Raw genomic sequence first — 22,013 nt, 5'->3', positions numbered from 1 at the left:
TTCCCACTTATCTCCACTGATAGGATTCCGAATGAGTTCTGCCGAGAAGAGAATCTACTCAAATTGTGATCAAGTTTCTCCTTTTTAACCAAACATGCTGCAGAGTCGTCCTACAGAAGGCGTGTCTGCAGATCCGACAGTCGTTCATGTTAAAATACTCGTGACCGGCGATGTAGGGATCCTGTTATTTGTCATTCCCCTTTCTTAATTCTTGCATCATTACTCTCTAATGGGATGATACAGGCAATACCTCGTGGGCATTAGTAAGTCATTTGAGCATCAACTCTGGCTCACCAGGAGGACGGATGCTTCATTTGTCAAACCTTAACATGCGGATGTCGGGATGTTGGCTGTGTGAAGTGAAAGGCAGTCCTCCAATTGATGATCGCCACTCGTTAAACACAAAGTTGTTTTTTTTTTCCCATCAGTTTGTCCAGACAGAGTCAGAGTCATATCTCACATGCCACAGTGAAGCATAATGGCACATATTAGGAGCTGCACAGTAGAGTGTGATAAGCACATACTGTCAGAGATCCCAGATATGAGAAGCATTTAAGATGAAAGCAGGACTGGACAATAAATCAATAATGATATATATCGTGGTAGAGACATTATTGATATCAAAAGATAATACATCCCAATGGAATATTCAACTCCAAACCAAAACTGCACAGCATTCTGGGGGATGTAGGCAGAGGAAAGGCTTTAGCTTCTCGACCGCTCTTGGCCAGCTGAGCAACTTGGGTGGTATCAACTAACTCGCCCACCGTTTGGTTACCTAGCAACAACCTGTTGAGTAGCTGGCGCAGCAGCGGCTTAAGGTTTTCGCCACCGTGCCTCATAGCTGCTTAACAATAAAAAGAACGGCGTCGAATGGAAGCTATTTGAAACGGAGATTAAAAAAAGCAAATCAATAATTATTTATATTGACTGATATGAAATTGTGATATATTTGTTAGCCATATCGTCCAGCCATATATGAAAGGTATATAGAAAAGCTATAGAATAGAATAGGAATACCCTTTATTGTCCCACAGAGGGGAGATTCTATGGTTAGACCAGTGGTTCCTGAAGATTTTCTGGGCCCACCCATGGATTACACCCCCCACCCCCGCCCTAGGGGGCGCGCCCCACACTTTGGGAACCACTGCATTAGACAACAAAACAAAGTCCCTGAAATCGACAATATTAGCCATCTGCAATGTGCAACAGCAGTCTAGATTAATTATATTTCTAGACCAGTTCTAGATCAGACGCTTCCATAAAAAAGCTCTAGAGGTGATATCGCTTCGGTCTGTCCATCCGTAGTATCTCGGGTAAGGATTTAAGAGCTGGGTATTTTGTTAGAACCCCTGACATCCAGTGGCTTTCATTTGGACAGTTTAAGTCAGCGGTCCTCAAGAGCTACTCCCCTGCAACTTTTGGATGCATCCCTTTTTCAACACTCCTGAATCAAGTTGCTGAATTCCCTGAATCAGCAGGTCATTCCTAGGTCTGGTAATGAGCCATTCGATTCGGGTGTGTTAAAGAAAGGACACATCCAAAGGTTTCTGAAAAGTAGCTCTCGAAGACCATAACTTGGCCATAACTTGGGTTGTCTTTCGATTGTGCCACACTCGTCCATTTTCAGAAGATAGATTGAACAGGTCTACTTGAGATGTTAAAAGGTTCAGATAGAGAGCTTTTAAATAAAATCTGATTCATCACCCCTGTCAGGTGCTAAATAATGTTAATCGGTTTTATCAGAGTAAAGGTCGCCGGGTGCAGATGTTTTTAGTTGTCCATCTTTTTTTTTTTTTTAAGTTACGTTTTCCTTGTGTTCCATCGTTATACACTCTGTTGTTGTGCTTTATCACATGAAATCCAAGAAAAATACTGTCAGTTTGGGATTGTAATGTGACAAAAAATTTTTCAATTAGCAAGACATTGTAAAGGAAGCTCATCCTGGTTTCTAAACCTTGGTATTTAAAAGCCAGAACCATTGTTACGTTCTTACAACATTGAAAGAGACAGAAGGACCTAATACCAAATTCAGTTTTACTGAGACGTTTTCTGTCGTATCTGTCTACATCATTTATTCTGTTGTGAAAAAAGAAAACATTTGCAGATGGTTAGTTGCATCACCTTGTAATTTCACAGAATATTTTTTTTGTTTTATGTCAGTTTATCTTCATTGCTAATGTATGACATTCTCCTTTTTAGGATTTACATTTTACTTATTAGTTATGCTTACTGGTATTCAGTTTGATAAGAAGAAAAATTACATTATAACATATTAGTGTAAGAAAGTAAAAAAACAAAACATATCCAGGAAATACATTCTTCCTTTCACAGTGTTCAATATTTTGTGCAGATTGGGACCGCTGTGCCAGTAACTGTAGAACAGGAAAAAAAAGAAACAAAAATCAGCATTTTCTTTGGCAGCTTTAAAAAAAATTACACAAACTTGGAAGCGCTTTCAAGAAAAATAAATAATCTGTCAGATTTGATGTGCAATTTCAAATATACTAATGGATTGACGTCATCACGATGGATCTTCCTTCCCTCCTCACGTTTGCTTTCAGCGTCTAGCTAATGTTGCACGATATAAGTCGAAGGTTTATCACGCAAATATACAATTAATTTGAGATCCCCATGAGCTCTGATGGAGACAGTTGAGGCAATCTGTGGACATATGCTGCTCATGGGTGGACTGTTTTGGATCATGACCCATCAGCTGCAGAAAGGCTGCCTCTGGCTATATGCCAGTATGCGAGTGAGTAAGCTGAGTCAGGAAACTCCTGCTACCAACTATGGTCACTTTTATTCATTAATTTTGGATTGCAAAAAAAAAAAAAAAAAAAGATCCTGACCGTTGATTACTTATTCTTTCAAACTCAATAGATGCCTACATCTGACCTGTATTGTTAATTGGGAGGGCTTGGACGACTTTGTTAACATTTGGACGACAGCTTGAGTACACTACATGTAGATATATCAGTGTTTTAGAAACATGAATTGATACCGGATTCAGTCTGTCATGCAGTGGATGTGAAAAACAACAACAACAAAAGTCCGAACATAAACCAGCGGCCAGTATTTTTACGTTTTGTCAGCCAATGCATAGTCCTTCTTCTGAGGCCTACAATAATAGCTACCTGTGAAGCTGCGTTTCACAGCTCATTTGAAGTGAGCATCTCTCTGTGGTCATGAGACTGTAGACAGATCAAGCTCTAAAGCCCAGAACTAATGCAGAGCAGCTGTCAGATCCTCTGAACACAACATCCCTCTATTTTTCTTTTTTCTTTTTTTGACTCAGTTGACCAGTTGCAATCTAAAAACACGCACACCTCTCAGAGCTACCCGCAGCTGACTGAAGCTTAAACAATGCATGACTCAATGCCTCTTTTTTTTCTCCCCCACATGTATTGAAAGATTGTTATTTTCTCTTCTGTTCAACTATATTGTAAGCGTAGGTGCTGAACCATACTAATTAAACTAATTGGAACATCAAGCGTTCGACAGTGTAAGTGAATCACTACTTTAATTAGTAATGACGCCCACATCTTTCATTCCAAATCAGTATGTGGCAAACATAAATGTGCATTGTGTCTTAAGTCAAAGCCAAACTTTTTTTTTCTTCTATGCTTTTAAGTTTAGTATAGCATCTTAAAAATAGAAGGACGCAATAAAAGTCTGAGTCTATAAATGTAAAATATTACTTTAAACATTCCTTATTAAACCAAATTCAAACTTTCACATTAAAGCATATCGTTGCTGTCTGTTCTGTAGACACTGACAACAGTATTGTTGCGCTGAAGCAATTAGAGTGATTGGCCAGCTTCTCGCTCTTAAAGCTAAAGACATCAATGTAGCCACTGGCTGTATTGACCTTTAGTGACACATACACACATACTTGATTAAATGCAGTGTGACATTTTTCACTTTACGTTTTAAAAGGCCTTCAGCATTCAGCCAATTAGTTTAGACCTAATTTGGAGTGCAGTGCATTTTGTACAAAATTTTGTTTAATATTTAACTGTAGGAAAAGCCTAAAAAGCTGCAAATTTGTATTTTTTTCCTCCACACTTCAAATGATTCTGTATTTTTTTGAAAAAGAAAATCACTCTACTAGGGACAATGACAAGGATTTTGGTCATGGCATTTTGTGCATTTTGCTCAGTTACACCGTTATTTAAAATTACATGGCAATAACTTTAATGAATGAAAATGATATATTTTAAGAGCATTGCAGGTACAATGGGGAAAGACTTGGACTCGAGTCACACTTGAGTGGACAAAACAAACACTTGAGACTTGACTTGGACTCCCCTGAAGACACGACCTAGAATCACGTTGTTGCATACAAACTTTATTTTGCATTATTAGGATTGAAAGCTAGATGGTTTGTAAGGTACCGACTGCACAGATGATCATCCTAGTGTGTATATTCTACTATGAAACGATACATTTGTTGTGTTCCAAACCATGGGCGGTTAATAGTTAATAAAAACATGTTTATGCTACCTGTAGCAACATGACATTCAAACTAATCTCTGTATTGTCAATTAAATTATGTGTTGTTTTTTTAAATTACAGCTTCTTTCCCTCTTGCTGATAGGCTAGCTCTGTCACCACAAAAAAACCTTCTGGATTATCTAAATAACAGTACTTCCTGTTCATTCAGAAAGTCAACATTTTCTGTCATTGACTCTTTACACTGTGCCTTGCACATTCTGTTGTTATTTATAGCACTGGAACGTGTTTACTGTTCAGACTTGACAACAAAGCTTTTAAATTTAGATTTAGAACATGATTGTCTGATAATATTTTTTTTTAAATTCTCTCTGTTTTAGAGAGAAAATAAAACTAAACCAGAGATAGAGAAGAAATAAGCACTTTGATTTATTACTTGTCATTCTGTTCTGCTGCCTTTCTTTGAGAATAAGTGCATTTTTATTTTTGTTCTATTGAATAAATATCATGCTTCATAAATTTTAAGCACATTTCAGTGCAGTTGGTAACACTGTTTGTATGTTGATTTTTGAAGACGATGTTTTATGTATTTCCCAAGCACGCAGTGCCAGTTCATAGCACAACCAAGCAACTGTGTTACTTGGAAATACTACTTAAATCAAAAAATAACTTTTTATTTTCCTCTGATGCGTTTTAAACTTTTAATCGAAGTTTCTCTTTAGGAAGCTTCAACTCTTTCCAACATCCCCATCAGCATGTCATAACAACAATGTTTCTCAATTATGCAAACAGTACAGTTTGAATTCCTAACCAGGAGAAAGGTTATTGGTTGACTACATTTCATGGATTTAAAGACTTGAAGCAAAATACTTTAGACTAGATTTTAACGCTGGATTTAGGCTCCAATCAGTAGAAACTATCTTGCAAATTCAAACTGTAATAGGTGGGTTTTAAATATTTATGTACCTATGAACTTTATGTTTACTCTTGCATGAACAATTTCCCTTTTTTTTTGTCTTACAGAGAACTGTTCTTTTTCCTGTGGAAGACAACTGGATTTAAAAGTCTTTCAACCTCTGGACAAACTGTGGTTTTAGTGATTGTGAACTCGGCTTCTGTTCTGTCATTCAGCGCCTGAATATGCTTGGCTCGCCCATACTCCATTACAAGCCAACCTCTTCTTTCAGCCGATGATAAAAACAATCCACCGGATTGCCATCCATGGTTTCTGCGCTAATCAAGACTGTGTTATTCTATATTGAAAAGATTTGCAAAGGAATGTTTACAAAGAAATTGGCAAACCCAATTAAGAAGAAAGAAAGAAGTGAAAATAAAGAGCCCAAATTAACCGCTGATTTGCAAGCACATAATCTAACTCTCTCAACCACTCTAAAGACAACTGTCAAAAAGGTTTCCAAATGCTCTTCGGCACGTAACATATCGCTTGAAGAGGACGACGGAAAGAACGACTGCTCATCGTTGTCACCCACTTTCAGCTATCGTGTAGCTATAGCAAATGGACTCCCAAAAAGTTCTCTTTTTCTAAATAATAATGAAAGTATCTTTTCTGAGGTTCTTTCGATTGACAGCAGTTACTCTGACTCCTTGAGTGAGACCAAACCTGTCCGGAGACTAGATGAGCATAAATCACACACTATGCCAGTAAGACGAAACAGGAAGAGCCTCATCAGTCTAGCTCCCTCTGATGGCAGTTCGGAGGGGGAACGGGTGGAACGCTCTAGTTTACATACGCTTAGGCTGGGGGCTCTACGTAAGTTAAGGAAATGGAAAAAAAGCCAGGAATGTGTCTCCTCAGACTCCGACGTGAGCAATTGGAGGAAAACCCTGGGCATTCGAAGCAAATCTCTGGACCGTGCTGGAAGACAACAAAAGAGTTCTACCCTAGAGCCTGGCTCTTCCTCAACAGGTTGCATCAGTCAGACGCAGGATGTAATGGAAATGATTTTTAAGGAGCTTCAGGGGATCAGTCAAATAGAAACGGAACTATCTGAGCTTCGTGGCCATGTAAATGCCCTTAAGAGCTCAATTGATGAGATCTCCAGCAGTGTGGAAGTAGTTCAGAGTGAGATTGAACAGCTTAGATCAGGATTTGTCCAGTCAAGAAGGGAAACAAGAGATATCCATGACTACATTAAACAGATTAGCCACCAGGCCAATAATTCAACCTTGCGGTTTCTCAATGTTCCTGAAGAAAGATCAGAAAAAACAGAGAGTGTAATATACAAAATATTGAAAGAGAAAATGGGTTTCACTGATGCCCATAAAACAATTAAAATTGAGCTAGCTCACAGGTTAGGGCAACAAAGAGAATGTTCTAATGCGAAGCCTCGTCCTATTATTGTCATTTTTGCAACACCCCAAGACAGAGACGTAGTCCTTAAGAAATGCTACAAACTCAAAGGTACAGGGATTACAGTATCTACTGATAGTTTAACAAATGATGGAAAAGACAGGAAAGACAAAACAATGTCATCCTCTCAAACATATGAAAGTATGGATATAAAAGTCTCAGGAAAGGAGAAAGTAGTAGAAAGTGATGACTGGGATTCAATGGACAGTGATAAAGAGCTGGATGAGTTAAGCAGGAATAAATATGCAATGGTTATTTCAAAGCCTGTTCACAAGTCCAAATCAGAGAAGAGGCGATCCCATGACCACAGCAGGTCAGGAGACGTAGCAGGCTACTCAGGAACAGTCCACTATGCTGACGACTCTTACTATGACACAGACAAGCATGCAAAGGCTTACTACTCTGATATGACCCCAGGATGGCTTTCCCAGAGCGATTATTCAACTCCAAAACTTAGTCGTTCAGAGTCTGACTGTTCAAAACTTTGCCAGTCGTACTCTGAAGATTTTTCAGAAAGTCAATACTTCACACGAGCAAATGGTGGCTCCCTCCTTTCCTCCTCAGATCAAGAACTGTGGCAGAGAAAACAAGAGGACATGGCCTCCTCTTGGTATGCTAGCCCCAGCCATCCTCATGATAATCAAACATATGAACATAATGAAGTTGAGACTACTGAAACTATTGATAGTGGGGTTAGCAATGGACTTGTCTGCATGTCCGGTGATAGAAGCCACTACAGTGGCTCACAGGTATCATTACAAGGTGATCTTTCACCATGGAAAGACTGGCATCATCTGGAGCAAGGAGCTGACTCTGGCTTAGAAGCTTCAATAGAGGTCAGTAGCCCTTTTGACCCATCAACTATTCCTGGATTTCCAGAGAACATTACCAAGTGTCAGGAGGTTGATTTGCAGTTTGAAGGAGATGAGGAGTTTATGATGCTTGACAGAGAAGCTTCTTTACCTCCTATCACCACCCATATTATTCCTCCCATCACAGAACGGGAAGTTGTCAAGACTTCTTCCCGGCAGTCAAGGGAAGGATGTAAGGTGATCACAAAAGAAAGCACAAAGATATCATCAAAAGAAGCCTCTAAAGCTGCAGCAAAAGTGACGCCCAAAACAAGTAAAGTCACTACTCCTAAAGAGGAGACATCTAAAATATTGGCAAAAGAAAACACAAACGTTTCGGCTAAAGGTTCACCTAAAGTGACATCTAAAACATCCCCTAAAGAATTACAGAAAGAAACATTAAAATCAGCTGTTAAAGAAAGCTCTCAAGTCGTCCATAAAGACAATTCTAAATTTATACCCAAAGAAACTACTAAGCCTATAGGTAAGGAAGTATCTAAAGTGACAAAGTTAAGTTCCATTGAAACGGCTAAGGTCACTCCTAAAGCAATCTCAAAAGACAGCCCTGTAATCACACCTAGAGAAAGCCCTAAAGAGTCGCCCAAAGAGAGCCCTAAAATAACTCCAATTGATACCCCTGTCTTGACTCCAGATTCAACCCCTAGAGAGTCCCCTAAAGAATCCCCTAAAGTCATTCCCAAAGAACCCCCTAAAGTAATTCCTAAAGAATCCCCTAAAGTAATTCCTAAAGAATCCCCCAACATCATACCTAAGGAATCCCCCAAAGTCATTCCTAAGGAATCCCCCAAAGTAACTCCTAAAGAATCCCCCAAAGTAATTGCTAAAGAACCCCAGAAAGTAATTTCTAAAGAGGGTATAAAGGCTGTTACTAAAGAAATTACCAAAGAAGCTTTAAAATCATCACCAAAAGAGGTTCCAAAAGAGGTGACTAAAGCGCCACCTAAGGAAACCACTACAGTACCTGCTCAGGAGGTTTCTAAGATTCTACCTAAGGAAGTTTCAAACATAGCTCCTGAAGAGAGTTCTAAAGTGACCCCCAACGAGCCTTCTAAAGTATCTCCAACAGATGTTCCCTTGGTAGCACCTAAATCAGTTTCTAAAGATGTTGCCAAGGGACCCTCAAAAACAGGTGCCAGTGAAAAATTCCCTGAACTTGATGTTAATCATAGCTTTCACCAGGCCCCAAGCAAGTCCTCAAGTATGTACCGTAGCCAGAGTGAGATACGAACAGAGAAAGTGGAGGAGGTTCCAAAAACCTGGAGTAGTAGACTTAGTATCGATCTAAGTGAAAAGTCCTTTGGCTTTGGCTTTGGATCCACTCTCCAAAGAGCTAAGTCTGCTCTGGAGGTTGTTTGGAAATCTGGCTCCCAAGCCACCCCTGCTCCTCCAGAGGAACAAACAAACTCTTCTTCCTCATTTATGGGGCGTTTCCGAACACTCTCCACCTCTACTGCAAATAGTTCCCCTGCTACAACAGAACCGGATGCTCGTGCGGAACCTGTCTTCAGCAAGGCGGAGGAGGAAAATACAATTGCAGGAACAGGAGAACTATCTGTGGATAGTGAGACTCACTACGTTGAAGTGATGGAGCAGGTACTAGCTAACCTGGAAAACAGGACTAATATTAACGAGAACCAGGACACAGATGAGCTTGCGCAGGAATGTGAGACTTCTCAGGACTATGATGTGTCTGACGACATTGAGCCCTCTCAAGACAATGATGCCTCTCAGGATCTTGAGGCATCGCAGGATTTGGAGGCCCCGGGTGATTTTGATGCAAGTAACGAAACCCGAGTTTTGGAGTATGATTGCAGCTTGGACGATCAGTACGTAGAAGAGTACAGCGAGGATTATGACAACCAACTCACCGAGGACACTGCAGAATACGATGCAATGGTTGAGTATGTGGATGTTGAAGAGCCTGATGAGACTGAGGATAACGATGTAACAGAGGAGATGGAAGAGGGTGCAGAAGAGTTGTACGAGGTAGAGGAAATAGCAGAGGAGGCTGTTGAAGTTTCTGATAAAGAGGAACAACAACCACAACAGGAGGAGGAGGATGACAACAAGAATGTTCCAGAGGAGAAGCCGGTGGAGACGCCACCCAAGAAGCGTCTCCGACCCACGTTCAAGGAGGCTGCACTGAGAGCTTACAGGAAACAGATGGCTGAACTGGAGCAGCAGATTCTGGCAGGAGGTATGACTTTTCCCTTCTTAACCTTTATTATACCATCACTTTGATTTTTTTTTTGCAGTTCATGAAGCCTCAAAAGTTTGTAATATGTGTATGCTTTAAGGTTACAGAAATGTGAAAAACCCAACTAAATCTTAGTTACGCATTCAATTGTCTTTAAGTTTAAGACCATTTGTGTCATACTTTCTTATTAGGTAAGTACGTACAGTATATATGCATACAGACATACAAACAAAAAGGAAGAACCTGTTGATTGACTAACAAATAACCATTATGTATGGTATGAATTAGATGACTTGGTACATTTTGATAACATGTTCATGTTGATAACTTTACATGTTTTAGTGAAATCAGTAGTAATCTTACAGTTGATAAACCTTTTCAGTTGCAAAACTGAAAAGAGACAGCTATCTGCTAAGGGCTGTCATGATGTGGTGTTGGGGTGGACCCGACACCACATCATGCAACAGGCAGTAGACGTAGAAATAAATAGATGTTTTAATGAAGAAAATTAGCCAACAAAAAATCCAAAATCGAAGGGTACAAGAAAATCCAAAAACAAAACAAACTGGAAACACGAGGGAACAACAGGTAATCCAGGGAGGGAAGCATGGGTAGTTACAATCAAGGTGATGAGACGGACTGGCGAGATGTGACTGGGATAGAGGAGCTTAAATACCGGGAGGTAGTAAACGGAAAAATGGCCTAGCTAGATGAGAAGAGTGATTGAAGGTGAGAGTAATTGGCACAGGAGCTAGCTGAGGGGAGAAGGTGGCATAGGGAAACTAAGAAGATCTGCTAGGAACACAAAAGGGAGGAAACGGGGAACTGAAAAATACTACTAATACAAAAGACACTAAGAGTAAGGAAAACCTGATGAACTAGGAGAGAAGGACATGAGGGAAACCATAACCAAAGCTAAATAGAAACAAGGCTGATCTAACAACAATAAGAAACTAAGGAACATAGAGCTAGAGAAACTAGAAGAAGATCTAAACAAAGAAATAACCTAACTAGAATTACTAAAGAAAGACTAACTGAACCTAAAGAGACAAAATAAGAATTAGTGACACTACAGGGGAAGCTAGAAGGATAAAATAGAATTAGACTATTGTAATTAAAGAAGGCTTGACATGGACTCAGACAAACAAGGACAGAACTTAAGGTAACTAAAGAACAAACCTAGAAACACTATGAAGGACTGAAAATAAGGAAAGCAATAAGACAATTCTTATTTCACTAAATTCCTCAAATAATAATATCAAAAGGACCATGAAGGGCTAAACTAAAGTGAACTAAAACATGAAGCTAAATAAAATGAGAAGCAAAACCAACCCAAAAGCCCAGAGTTCTGACAAAGGCACTTTATCTTGAGATTAATGCTTTATAGTTTGTTTGTTACTCAAAGAGTAAAGCTAAAAGCGCCAATGTGGCTGTTGTCCAAATGAATATTCAGAAAAACACGACTGCCTTCTGGCAGAAGATGTTAATAACATAAGCAAGAGACTATCATACACCTTATGTGATCTTATAATATTCACCTTTTGCCCTTTTTTCAATGGTGGGCCATTTTTCTAGTTCATCTGGTTGTAATTAAGCTTTTGTCTCTCCCAGCCTTTCTTACCTTAAATCAAGATGCAGTATAGCCGACAAGGCCAAGTTTCACCAAACAATAAAATTGACTCATTGATGAAACTGCTTTCCACAGGGCATGAAAAAACCCTTCTGCTATGAAATTTTCTGTTCCTGCTGCAAATCAAAAGTTCTTGACCCACCTGGTCCCACCGAGGTACTCACAGTAAGGCAGTTTAGGTCAGGAACGCAGCTTGCAAATCAAATCTCACTATCCCACAGGCTGCATGGAATAAACATAGTAGAAGTGAGAATAATCGGGTTCTGAGAGATCTTCATATATTCTTTTTTCACCTCCTAATATGGACTTGTCTATATTCTAATTTTAGTGGGCAATGGACTCTGTTCTTGTTTTCAAATACATTGTTGAAAGGGAACGCAGCCTGTTACAAATCCCTGTTTTTTACATAATGAAAGAAACTGGGGAAAAAACAACAAAAAACAATTTCACACATCTTTAACATGACACATATCCTGTACAATGCAACCAAAGAAATGTTTCAGTGAAAAATGACTGATGGATGGCACTGAATATTGTTTCAGTTACCATGACAGCACCCCAGTTCTATTTGAAGAAGGGAAACCCCACATCATGATGCGGTTACCGCCGTGTTTTACTTTGTTTGGTCTTCTACCAGTGATGGACTGTTGGTTGGGCACTGAAAATAACTTTTCATATTGTTTCTTAAGAAATGAGATTGGCTTTCAGCACACCATAGCACAGAGTCGCTTTTATTTGAGTTGGGGCCCGCATGTTTTCTTTGGTAGACAATATTTCTGTCTTTAGCACTACAGGAGTTTGTTGTCGCACGTCAACTTATCCAGGCAATGTATTGCATTTTAAAAAAATATATGTATTTTTTCCTTTAATAGATTACTTTATTGCTTTAATTGAATTGTAAACAATATTAAAATGAAACCCAAAATTATTCATACCACTGGTCAACATGTTTCCTTTAACTCAAGGTTATAGATTTTGTCTTTAGTAATGTCCAAAAAAAGGTTTCGTTTACTAAGACATTGTAAACATAAATACATTTTCAGTCAAAAACCTTTTACATTAATTTGTTGTCTGTCCTTCTCATCTCCCATCGGCTGAATGAAAATACATTTAAAACTCTGGCAACACAAATAAGTTTGGGGCTAAATTGTGTCCAATTTGCTACCAATCAAATCCCTCGCAGCCGCCACGCTTGCCTCTCGCTCACGGTCCAGAGAGCCCCGTCTGGCCTGACTGCGAGCAACGTAGGGAGTCTCAGCGGCGCTGCTGTACTCTTACATCTGTCTTCAACCGGCTACAGTAGAGTCTGCAGTCAGATGCTAATTTACACCCCTCAAGGGCATTTTGTAACCAGGTCAGCCTCGCTAGGAATATTTATAAAGGCCTGATGCGAGTAAAGTTTGTTGTTTGCTCCTCAGGGAGCATAGGAGGTAGACCCTCTTTATGCTTAGTGCATCACTTCCTGATACAGTGGATATGAAAAATGCATATGCAGAGAATCTGATGTACTGTATTTCCATCCAGTTCAGCACACTGTCTGAATTGGTATGTGGGAGGACAAGGAGAAAATCTGTTTATACCTTACACACAATGTGGAGAAGTTGTCTTTCAGATTAAATATGAATATGTACGCCATCATAGCCTATAGATGAGTCACTACCATACATGATGCCTGAAATTATTTGTTGCTTACTTTTACCTTCTGGGCATAAAGTCCGAACTGAACCTGTGAAGAAATCTGTTCAGTTTTCTGCAGAAATACACAAACCTAAAGTAGATGTTGTCATCAAATGTTTCTGAGACCGTTCTTTACTGACTTTGAGAATTTTGTTCTTGTTAAAATATGTCACCACATATAGTTTTCAGAAAACATTTGAATAGGATTTGGATAAGAATGATCAGGAACACGGCATTTGTGCAGTTAAAACCTGATATTTGCATGCACCTTGTGAAAAAAAGATGACTTTCTTTTTCTTTTACATACACTATGTAAAAAAAGAAAAAAGAACTTTTTTTCCCCCTCTTATAAAAAAAATCACTTCAAGAGCAGCACAAAAATAAAGATTTCCGATTGCAAATGTACTCAAGGGAATGCCTGCTGATGCTAACGTTGAAGTGTTTGGCTATAATGACTATTTCTACAGTGTGAGGAATAAGGGGAACTATTTCAACCCTGAGAACATCTTCATAAGGAAAGGAAATTAAGTATGAATATTGAAGACACACCTCAAAACATCAGTTAGGTCACGTTTCAGATTGGGCACAGATTTGTCCTCTAGCTGGAAAATGACCCCAAGCACACTGACAAACTTGTCACAAAGTGGCATAGTGACGACAAAGCCAGTGTTTTTTGAGTGGTCTTCACAAAGAGCTGACCTCAATCCCATAGAAACAATAACCTACAACCTTAGGTTATTGACAAGTTATCTCAGGCCAAACCTTTCACAAACTGTTGAGAGAAGTTTTGAGAAAGATAACTTGAACCATTTGACCAAAGCCATGGAGTTTAAAGGGCAAATTTAGACGTATGTAAGCTTTTGAACTTTATAGAAGTTAAATAATTATTTTAAAATTATTATTTTTTTCATTCCTTAGTCATTAAGCAAATAGTAATTTGACTGTGCAGTGTTTTGATTTAATGTCAGGCAGTAATAATAAAAAATGGCTGGCATACAAAATGTTCAAAAGTTCAGCTTTGAAATATGTGCCTATTATAAGCTCAGTTTCCTCCGTTTCATCTTCCAAGTTACCAGGGTAATTATCATCAGTTTCAAGACATTTTAAAGCTTTTTTATTTGACTATCACAGAATAAGGTTTTGGAATAACTAAAGCTGTTTTAGGCGGGGGGGTTTCACTCAACACTAGTTTTTCTTTTGTTAATGTGCAACATTAGAGACAGACGTGGTAACATTACCTTGCTAAGGACTTGGAGTTACATGCAGCCAATGAAGGCAGGTGGATTTTTGTCTTAATCTGCAGTCATGAATGACTTTCTAATGGAATCTATTAGGTCTTATTTTCTGCAAAAGCCAATCATATGTGAGCCTTACTGGTTTGAGATCAGAGATTCTTGTTGTTGCTAATTGTAGGGGGGAATGAAAAGCTTCTTTGACAAAGTAAAATTATGAATTAAGTAGGGTAAGCAACAGACAAGTTCTACTTCTAGCATTGACTGATAGGATTGAGTAGAAATGGTGATATTTAACTTGCACTCTTAAACTATAATTTACTATGTGTGCCACAGACATGCAATAAGAATCTCCCTGGTATATAGGTATTTTAGAAGAGCTCAATATCAAATCATGTGATTTTCTTATACTTTGAAAAAAAAAAAAGTTCCTCTGTGACTTTTTTTCTTGAATCTTAAAATATGGTAGCAATATTGGTCATTTTGAGCAGCCTGGGGAAACCCATATTACCTGCATATGGTAATCTTCCCACGTGGAAGAAATTGAGATCCATTATAAACTAAGCTGCAGACACATCATCATTTTAAAAAGGTCTCTTCCCCCCAAAAAAATTATCCTATATCAAATTTGCATTACAGGAATACAGAGCTTAAATTAAAGCAATAAATTATTAATCATACAGAGATTAAATAGCATATTGCATTTCACTGCGTGTATTAGGTTAATTTAACATAATTCTGAATTTGGTGTTAGAGCTGGAGTGAAGTGCTGGCCTCTGTGCTGTCTGGGAAGAACCTTTTAGGACTTTAAGGAGTTGTCAAACAGCCTGCTAGAAAATGCACAATAAGAAATGCAACCATACTTTATAGCAGGGCATAAAGTGTTTAGGGCTGTTGAACTGCTGGAATATGAATCTCCGCTCCAGTCTCAGCACTTTTGGAACATTTAACAATCTTTTTCTGGTGTGGCGTCTTGCTGCCACACCAATTTTACTGTGGGGATTGTGGTTTTAGGGAGATTTGCCACTACTGTGTGCAGCATTTTGCTAAAAGGCTAAAAATTGATATATGTGCAGCTCCTCCAGAGTTAAAATGAGACGTTTGCTTAGTGCTCAACCTAACAATTCAGGTAAAAAGCCAGATTTTCAGTTGTGCAGTAGTCCTGGATTTTTAACTGAGCTACTTGAAATGTCAAAACTGCTTTAAACATCTTCACAACTTTATCCTTCATCCGCTTGGTGTGTCTTGGGGCCTTCATGAAGAAAGTAGCTCTCTAAAACAACATCAGAGGCCTTCAGATTGCTTCAGAGTGCTAATATTGAATTACACACTGGAGCAATCTATTTACTATAGAGTTTACTTCTGAAGGCAGTTTGGTTGCCCTTGTGTTAATTCAGGGATATCAAAGTAAAGTGAGCAAAATAAATATTCATGCCCAAAAAATTTTAACAACCATGAATAAACTTTGTTCTTCAGAAAAATGACCTACTTTGTGCTGGGCTAAAATTTGCTAAAAGTGTTCTAGCTAATTACATTTAAGTTTGTGGTTGAACCTTGATAAAATGTAGAAAAGCTTCAAGGGTATAAAGACAATTGAAATCTGTTAAAGTGGTGGTATTATGTATTTTCCAGGCACATAGTGCTATTTTATACCACAATCAAGTAACTTCTTTTCATTCAGTCAAATTGACACCTTGAAATTGGCCTTTGTCTCTTTAAGAAGCTCCTACTCTTTCCGACGCTCCGCCTTCAGCGCGTCGTCACAACAATGCCTTTCCATTATGCCGTTTACAACCGTTCTTAGGAGCATTGGAATGAGAAGTAGTTTGTGAAAAGTGGCCTAACTTCAAAAAACAGGCAACCCAGCAACAAATACATCCAAGATGAAACGGGTTTTTTCTCTCTCCTCTACAGGCATTTGTATTTGTAAGGAAAGGAAAGGGCATTGCACCGCTACATTTGGACTGGTGTCAGTCCCTCTGGTTGCGTTCGGGGAGGCATTGGTCAGTTCTGGTAATACTGCTAGCCAGGTGCAAGCTTTACTGCTCCACAGAGCTGTGATCTATGTACAGTGTGTCCGTGTGTGTCAGCAATGAGACTGAAAGAAGGATTTGTTACTGCAGCTGTCACCTCCACAGCACTTCGTCCCTTAGCACACACACCCCACCCCACCCACACGCAATCACACACACTGAGGGTTTCTATCAATCAATTACATTTTTGTTCCACAGATTTAAGGCTCCTGTGAAATTAGGTTTATATCAGCAGCCTACAGCATATCTTTGTAACCTGGCTTTATCTGGTGCTGCTGCAGACTTACAGGTAGAGTAATGCCTCTATCTTATAAGGCTCTGCTGAAAGGGACTCAGTTGATTGCTGCCCGTAGTGCGGCTGGCAGCTTAGCTCTCCTTGAGATGCAGTTTTCTCAGCTCCCCTTCGGAGTTCATGTCACAAACAACACGATCGCAAAGGAAAAAAAAAAAAAAAACAACAGGAAAAAAAATCCCTTGCAGAGTCAACCTTTTAATTAGTATTTACAATCTACCATGTGCTGACCGGGAGACGTTTATCACACCGCTGTTATCGCAGAGCTTCCACGAGGGTCGCTCATCTTAAAAAGATCTGGACTTGCGGTGCGCAGTAATGGCAGGAAAGCTCTATCACTGCTCTCTGGGTCGATATGCAGGTTCAGCATAATGGTTACGTGGAAGAGTTATTGACGAATATTGTTTAATCCAACAGTTTTTGCTTTTAATTAAACCGATCAAGCACGATGGAATGCAGCGCATAAAAAATTTAACAGCAAAGCTACTCTGGCTCGCGCTGTTGTTTATGAAGCAAACTTCTAACGATGAACAGCCTGCTGGGCCGTTTTAATCAGAATTAAAATTTGATCTTTCTCTTGCGAGCAGCTGTAGTCTCTTAGTAACACATTATGTCCTGATTATGCTGTCGTAAAATCACCCATGGATCACCAGGACAACAATTAGACATTTGCTTTTCTAATCTCCTGCTTTGGTCTTTAAGATTATAACATGAGGCTAAGTGATTGTACCTGCCTAATGTTTCATATCTACATGAACATGAGTGTTGACTCAGGTGATGCTATCGATTAGAGGCAAACACTTTTAATGACGGTTCTGAAATTCCTTAGTTAAAAATACCAATCAGGCATTTCATTATGATCACCTTTTTTTTTTTGCTGCAAAAACACCCTGATCCACCAAGATATTGACTCCACTGGACACACTGAAGAAATACCATGGCAACCAGCACCAAGATGCACCATAGCAACTAGCATCAGATGCTATGGCATCTGCTGCCGTACTTGGCTCAACTCTGGTCCAGAGTTGGATGGACCGTAACTCAAATGCTAAATTTTACTGAGATCTGTGGCTTCTGGAATTTGGTGACAACATCTTGAATTCATTGTTTTGCTGCTCAAACACTTCCCCGAGTCACCTTACACACTTGTAGCAGGGGCCGTTATCCTTCTGAACTTTGCTACATTCCTCAAGAAATGTTGAACTTAAAATCCCTACTGTCCTTTATTTATCTCGCTTTCTGTGTTGGCTCCACTCCACACAGACCCGTTTCAATAGCAACTTACTGAAAACAGCTCCACTAATTTCTAAGGATTCGACACCAAAAAGTACAAACATTTCCCACTCAAAGAACAGCATTATGTTTTGGCGCTTGATGTTTATTCAGCGATTATTAATAAGTGATTGTCTGAACACAGCAATGGATTAGCTGATTTAAAGAGAGTTGGGTTGTGAGTCACCGTTTCTTGTTCTTACCTGGACACCAATTTCTGCAGCACATCTACATGGCCAGGTAGTCAAAGTCAAGCTAGCATAACTTACCTACTTCCCTCTCCCTCACCATTTTTTTTTAACTAAAACTTTTTACTGACCTTTGACTTGTGACATCATTGGAACTTATCTAGTTATGTTGACAATTAGTAGCAAAGTACTGCATCCCTTTTTCTTTTGCATATATCATGCATATATATAAGATTTAGTGTGTTGACTTGTCAACTTGACAGCAAAACCAATTCTAGTCATTGTCGGTAAGCAGTTTATTTGGGATTTTGGCTGGGTGACGTCACATTGCAGCTTGTCTTTTGTGCCTATTGTGTACCATCTTAGCCAATTATGTGACCTTATTATCAAACCATCACAATTTGGTCCTTGCTTGCCCATTTCTTCTACTTTTAACACATCAGCTATGCATTATGAGGAAATTCAGGGTTATTAACTTCACCTGTAATGATTTTGAAATGTAAGCCAATAAGGCGATTTCTTAAGTATTTCAGGTGTTGCTACAGTTTTCTCCTCACTTGATTTTTGTCCCTCTCCATGCACTTTGGAAGTAGTTGAAGTTGTGCCAGAAATGTTTAGATCTTGCTAATCGTCCGCCAAAAATGCCTGCTTTACAAAAGTCCTCTGTTGGTTTCAAGCTGCTCTTCTCTTCAGAGATAATTTCTCTAAGTCGCCTGACTCCGTCTCCGCAAAAGTTTCTTCAGAAGACACAACTGTGTCGTCAAACGAAGAAAAGTGACAAAGTTTTCAAAAGCCCCTGGCATTTTCCATTTAGCTAATCCCTTCTAACATTTTCTCCTCTTGTCATTCTCTCCTTCCAGACGCCAGTGCTTTGGATACTCAGGTTTTACTATTTTACATCACCTAATTGGACACGTGTGATTTTCTTGCATGTGCATGTGTGTCCTTGTGTCAACGTGGTGACAACTTTTGTACCTATTGTCCATGTGCGCGTAGCTGTGAGTGTTTTCTTGAAGCTCAGTGAAAGGTGAAATTTGTATGGATCGAGGAGAACGCAGCATGTACCAATTTGTAGTAATTTTAAGTTGATTTTTCCTTTATTCAGCATATATATATTTTTTAAATGATGTGTTTTACAATAGGCTCTTGTCCAGTGAGGAGGGAGAGTTACACAATAGGCGAATCTTGCCTGAAGCATGTAGTGCAGCAAAGCTCTCAGTCTTGAGCCCACAAATTACCCCATTGTGGAATAATTTGGATCTCGCCTGTAGTGATTCCCTCCTCTCTCCTTGTTCTGTGCTACCCCTCCCCCCCGCCCTCTCCAGTCATTTATCCAGTCCTGAACTGACATGCCGTTTCCCAAGCGTTGTCATGCTGTGCATTTTTCATTTTCCTTTTTCTGCCACTGTTTGTTTTTGTTCTGCGTACTCTCCTTGTACGTCTGGTCTTACACTGTGTCTCTCTTCTCTACAGCCTCGCAGTATTTTGGATCCCAAATTGCTTGGTTTGCAGACCGGAGGGTGAGTGGTGGCTCATGTCATGATCTGATTGGTTTGCTATTACACAAATGGGACTTCCTGTGTAGTTTGATGCTTTCAGTCTCAGGAACAGTTCACTGAAATACTGCAAGCAGAGAGTTTTTCCAACTGAAGGATCGTGTTTCCTGTTTTTGACACACGACAGTTAAAGTGAAATCACAACTACTAAGGCCTTTACATTGCTTCTCAAACGTCAAATAACTGAAAAGTGGATAGATGATTTTTTTGGAAATTATTTGGAAAACATCCGATTGTGGTAATTGTTTTTTATTGAACTCTAATGTTGCCAGCCCTTTTTTTGAGCTCAGATCACTTAAATTGTGGACGTCAATGACAGTAAAAGTCAATTCAACAGATAAAATATATATGTATAGCTAATATTTAGCGGTACTTCAGTCAGAAATCAAAATAAATTTTTGTTAATTGGGTCTGACATATCATTGGAAGGACAAATACAGAAAACGTTTTGATTAGCTTAAAAAAATATTGCACCAAAACAAATAAGTCTCACTATTTTATCCTAAGCAAAGATAATAGCACTTTTATGCTTTTTTTTTTTTTACTTTAATTGAAATGTTAAGGCTGTTAAAGGCTTAGGTCACTTGGTTTGACAAAACAGAACCCTAAAATTCACACAACATTGGTACCGGTCAGGAAATATTCTAATAGTGCCACTGATAGTGTCATGGCTTCAAATATAGCAGCTAATCAGTCTTTTGTGATTGTAATATTGCACTCAATAACATTGTGTTGATTGTGATGCAGTATATACTTTGCAGCTCTATCAAAAATTTGCTTTTGTCTGATTGTCTGCCACTCTATAACTTTTTTCTTTTTTACCAGGCTTTCAAAAACACTGCCACGCAACTGATTTAAAAGCAGTGCCGTTTCTTTTAATGCTTGTGCAGTTAGCGCGGTTGGCGCAAGCACCGAGCCAACCAACACCTCAGGAAAACAACTCAAGAACTACTAACTCTTACACTTCCTAATAAGAGTCGGTAACAAGTAACAAGTCTTTCGTATCGCAAGAAATGTCACGGCATCTTAACGTCGCGGAATCTCACAGCAGGAGATCCCGTTACGCCCATGACGAGCAGCTATCTGCGGCTTGGGCTGCTTCATCGGATAGAGTCAGCCCAGAAGCCAGAGCAAAGGCCCCGCTCAGCGTGTCACGACACAGGCTGACAGAAGAGCTTCAGGAGCTTTATCTGTGTGGAGGCATTGGGGCCCCTGATGTCATGTTGAGGTCATTAAAGAGGCTTTGAGTGACAGTTAAGGTGATGCCGGTAAAAGTAAGTCTGTAAAGGCAGGGGGACAAAAAAAAATCACTTAGAAGACAGAGAGAAGGATGTTGAGCTGCAGTGGATCCTCTCTGTTTCTTTGAGTTTTTTAGAGTACTGTAGGAGGTTCGCACCATGCAAAGCGAAGGGAATGTGGGGGAACGGCAGGTTCGGAAGGAGGCATGATCCATGGTGTTTGATGGCCGCGTAAATCTCGGCCCCCCCTTTCGCCGTAGTAATGTTCGCCCAGCATGGCATTATTATGATATTAATACCCCTTAAATCTGTCCACTTCTACAGGGCTGGCAGTATTCTTTATGGTATTGACAGCATGCCAGATCTGCGCCGCAAAAGGACAGTGCCTCTTGTCCGAGACCTGGTGAGTCATCTGCCTCAACAAGGTTACATGTGATTTATGTCAACTCTATCAGCGTGACCCTATGTTATGCTACAGTCGCGGAATCTTGTGCCGTGTGAGTGTTGGCCTCTGCTGAGCGCAACACTATCGTCTCTGACACCTTGATAGAACGCTGTTCTGCTTTACAGAAGCAGATTTAGTTTGCGGTAACTTTAGGAGACAATGTTATCAGTGCTGAAGTGAGATCTTGCATAATGTGGTTTCAAGTCAGTATTAAAACACAAGATTGATTTTTAAAACTTGGATCAATCACGGCGTAGGAAGTAACTCCAATGATTGGAAAATGTATAAATATACACACTTTACAGTGCGATGGCAAAGTATTTGCAGATGCCACACTTCAATGCATAAGAACATCAAACTAATTCAAAAAATTTAAAATAGCCTTAATAAACGTGAAGTACGCTTTTTAAACGGTGAAAAGTGTCCAAACCAACCTCATCCGATCTAAAATTCATCACCTAACTTTCATTAGACGCATTTCAGTTTTACTAAAAAGGCACAGGCCAGATTACAATTAGACCTGAGGAATCAAGACATCACCTAACTGGTACCCGT

At 39.4% G+C, this 22,013-nt stretch overlaps 1 protein-coding gene across 5 annotated transcripts in view; it reads left to right on the top strand.

Moving 5' to 3' along the window:
• The window catches only part of unc13c (unc-13 homolog C (C. elegans)), a 164,028-nt gene that overhangs the window by 2,918 nt on the left and 139,097 nt on the right, over window positions 1-22,013 (top strand). For all 5 annotated transcript variants that reach the window (XM_028014537.1, XM_028014536.1, XM_028014535.1 and 2 more), the window contains exons 2-5: window positions 5,479-9,895; window positions 19,080-19,102; window positions 19,693-19,739; window positions 21,338-21,416. In XM_028014537.1, the coding sequence (XP_027870338.1) occupies window positions 5,677-9,895; window positions 19,080-19,102; window positions 19,693-19,739; window positions 21,338-21,416 (4,368 nt within the window). In that variant the 5' untranslated portion in view covers window positions 5,479-5,676. The remainder of the gene's footprint in view (window positions 1-5,478; window positions 9,896-19,079; window positions 19,103-19,692; window positions 19,740-21,337; window positions 21,417-22,013) is intronic.

Source organism: Xiphophorus couchianus, chromosome 4, assembly GCF_001444195.1.
Source record: "Xiphophorus couchianus chromosome 4, X_couchianus-1.0, whole genome shotgun sequence".
NCBI classification, from domain to species: Eukaryota; Metazoa; Chordata; class Actinopteri; order Cyprinodontiformes; family Poeciliidae; genus Xiphophorus; species Xiphophorus couchianus.
The sequence above is the reverse complement of the archived record's forward strand: the minus strand, read 5'-3'. Positions and strand labels throughout refer to the sequence as shown.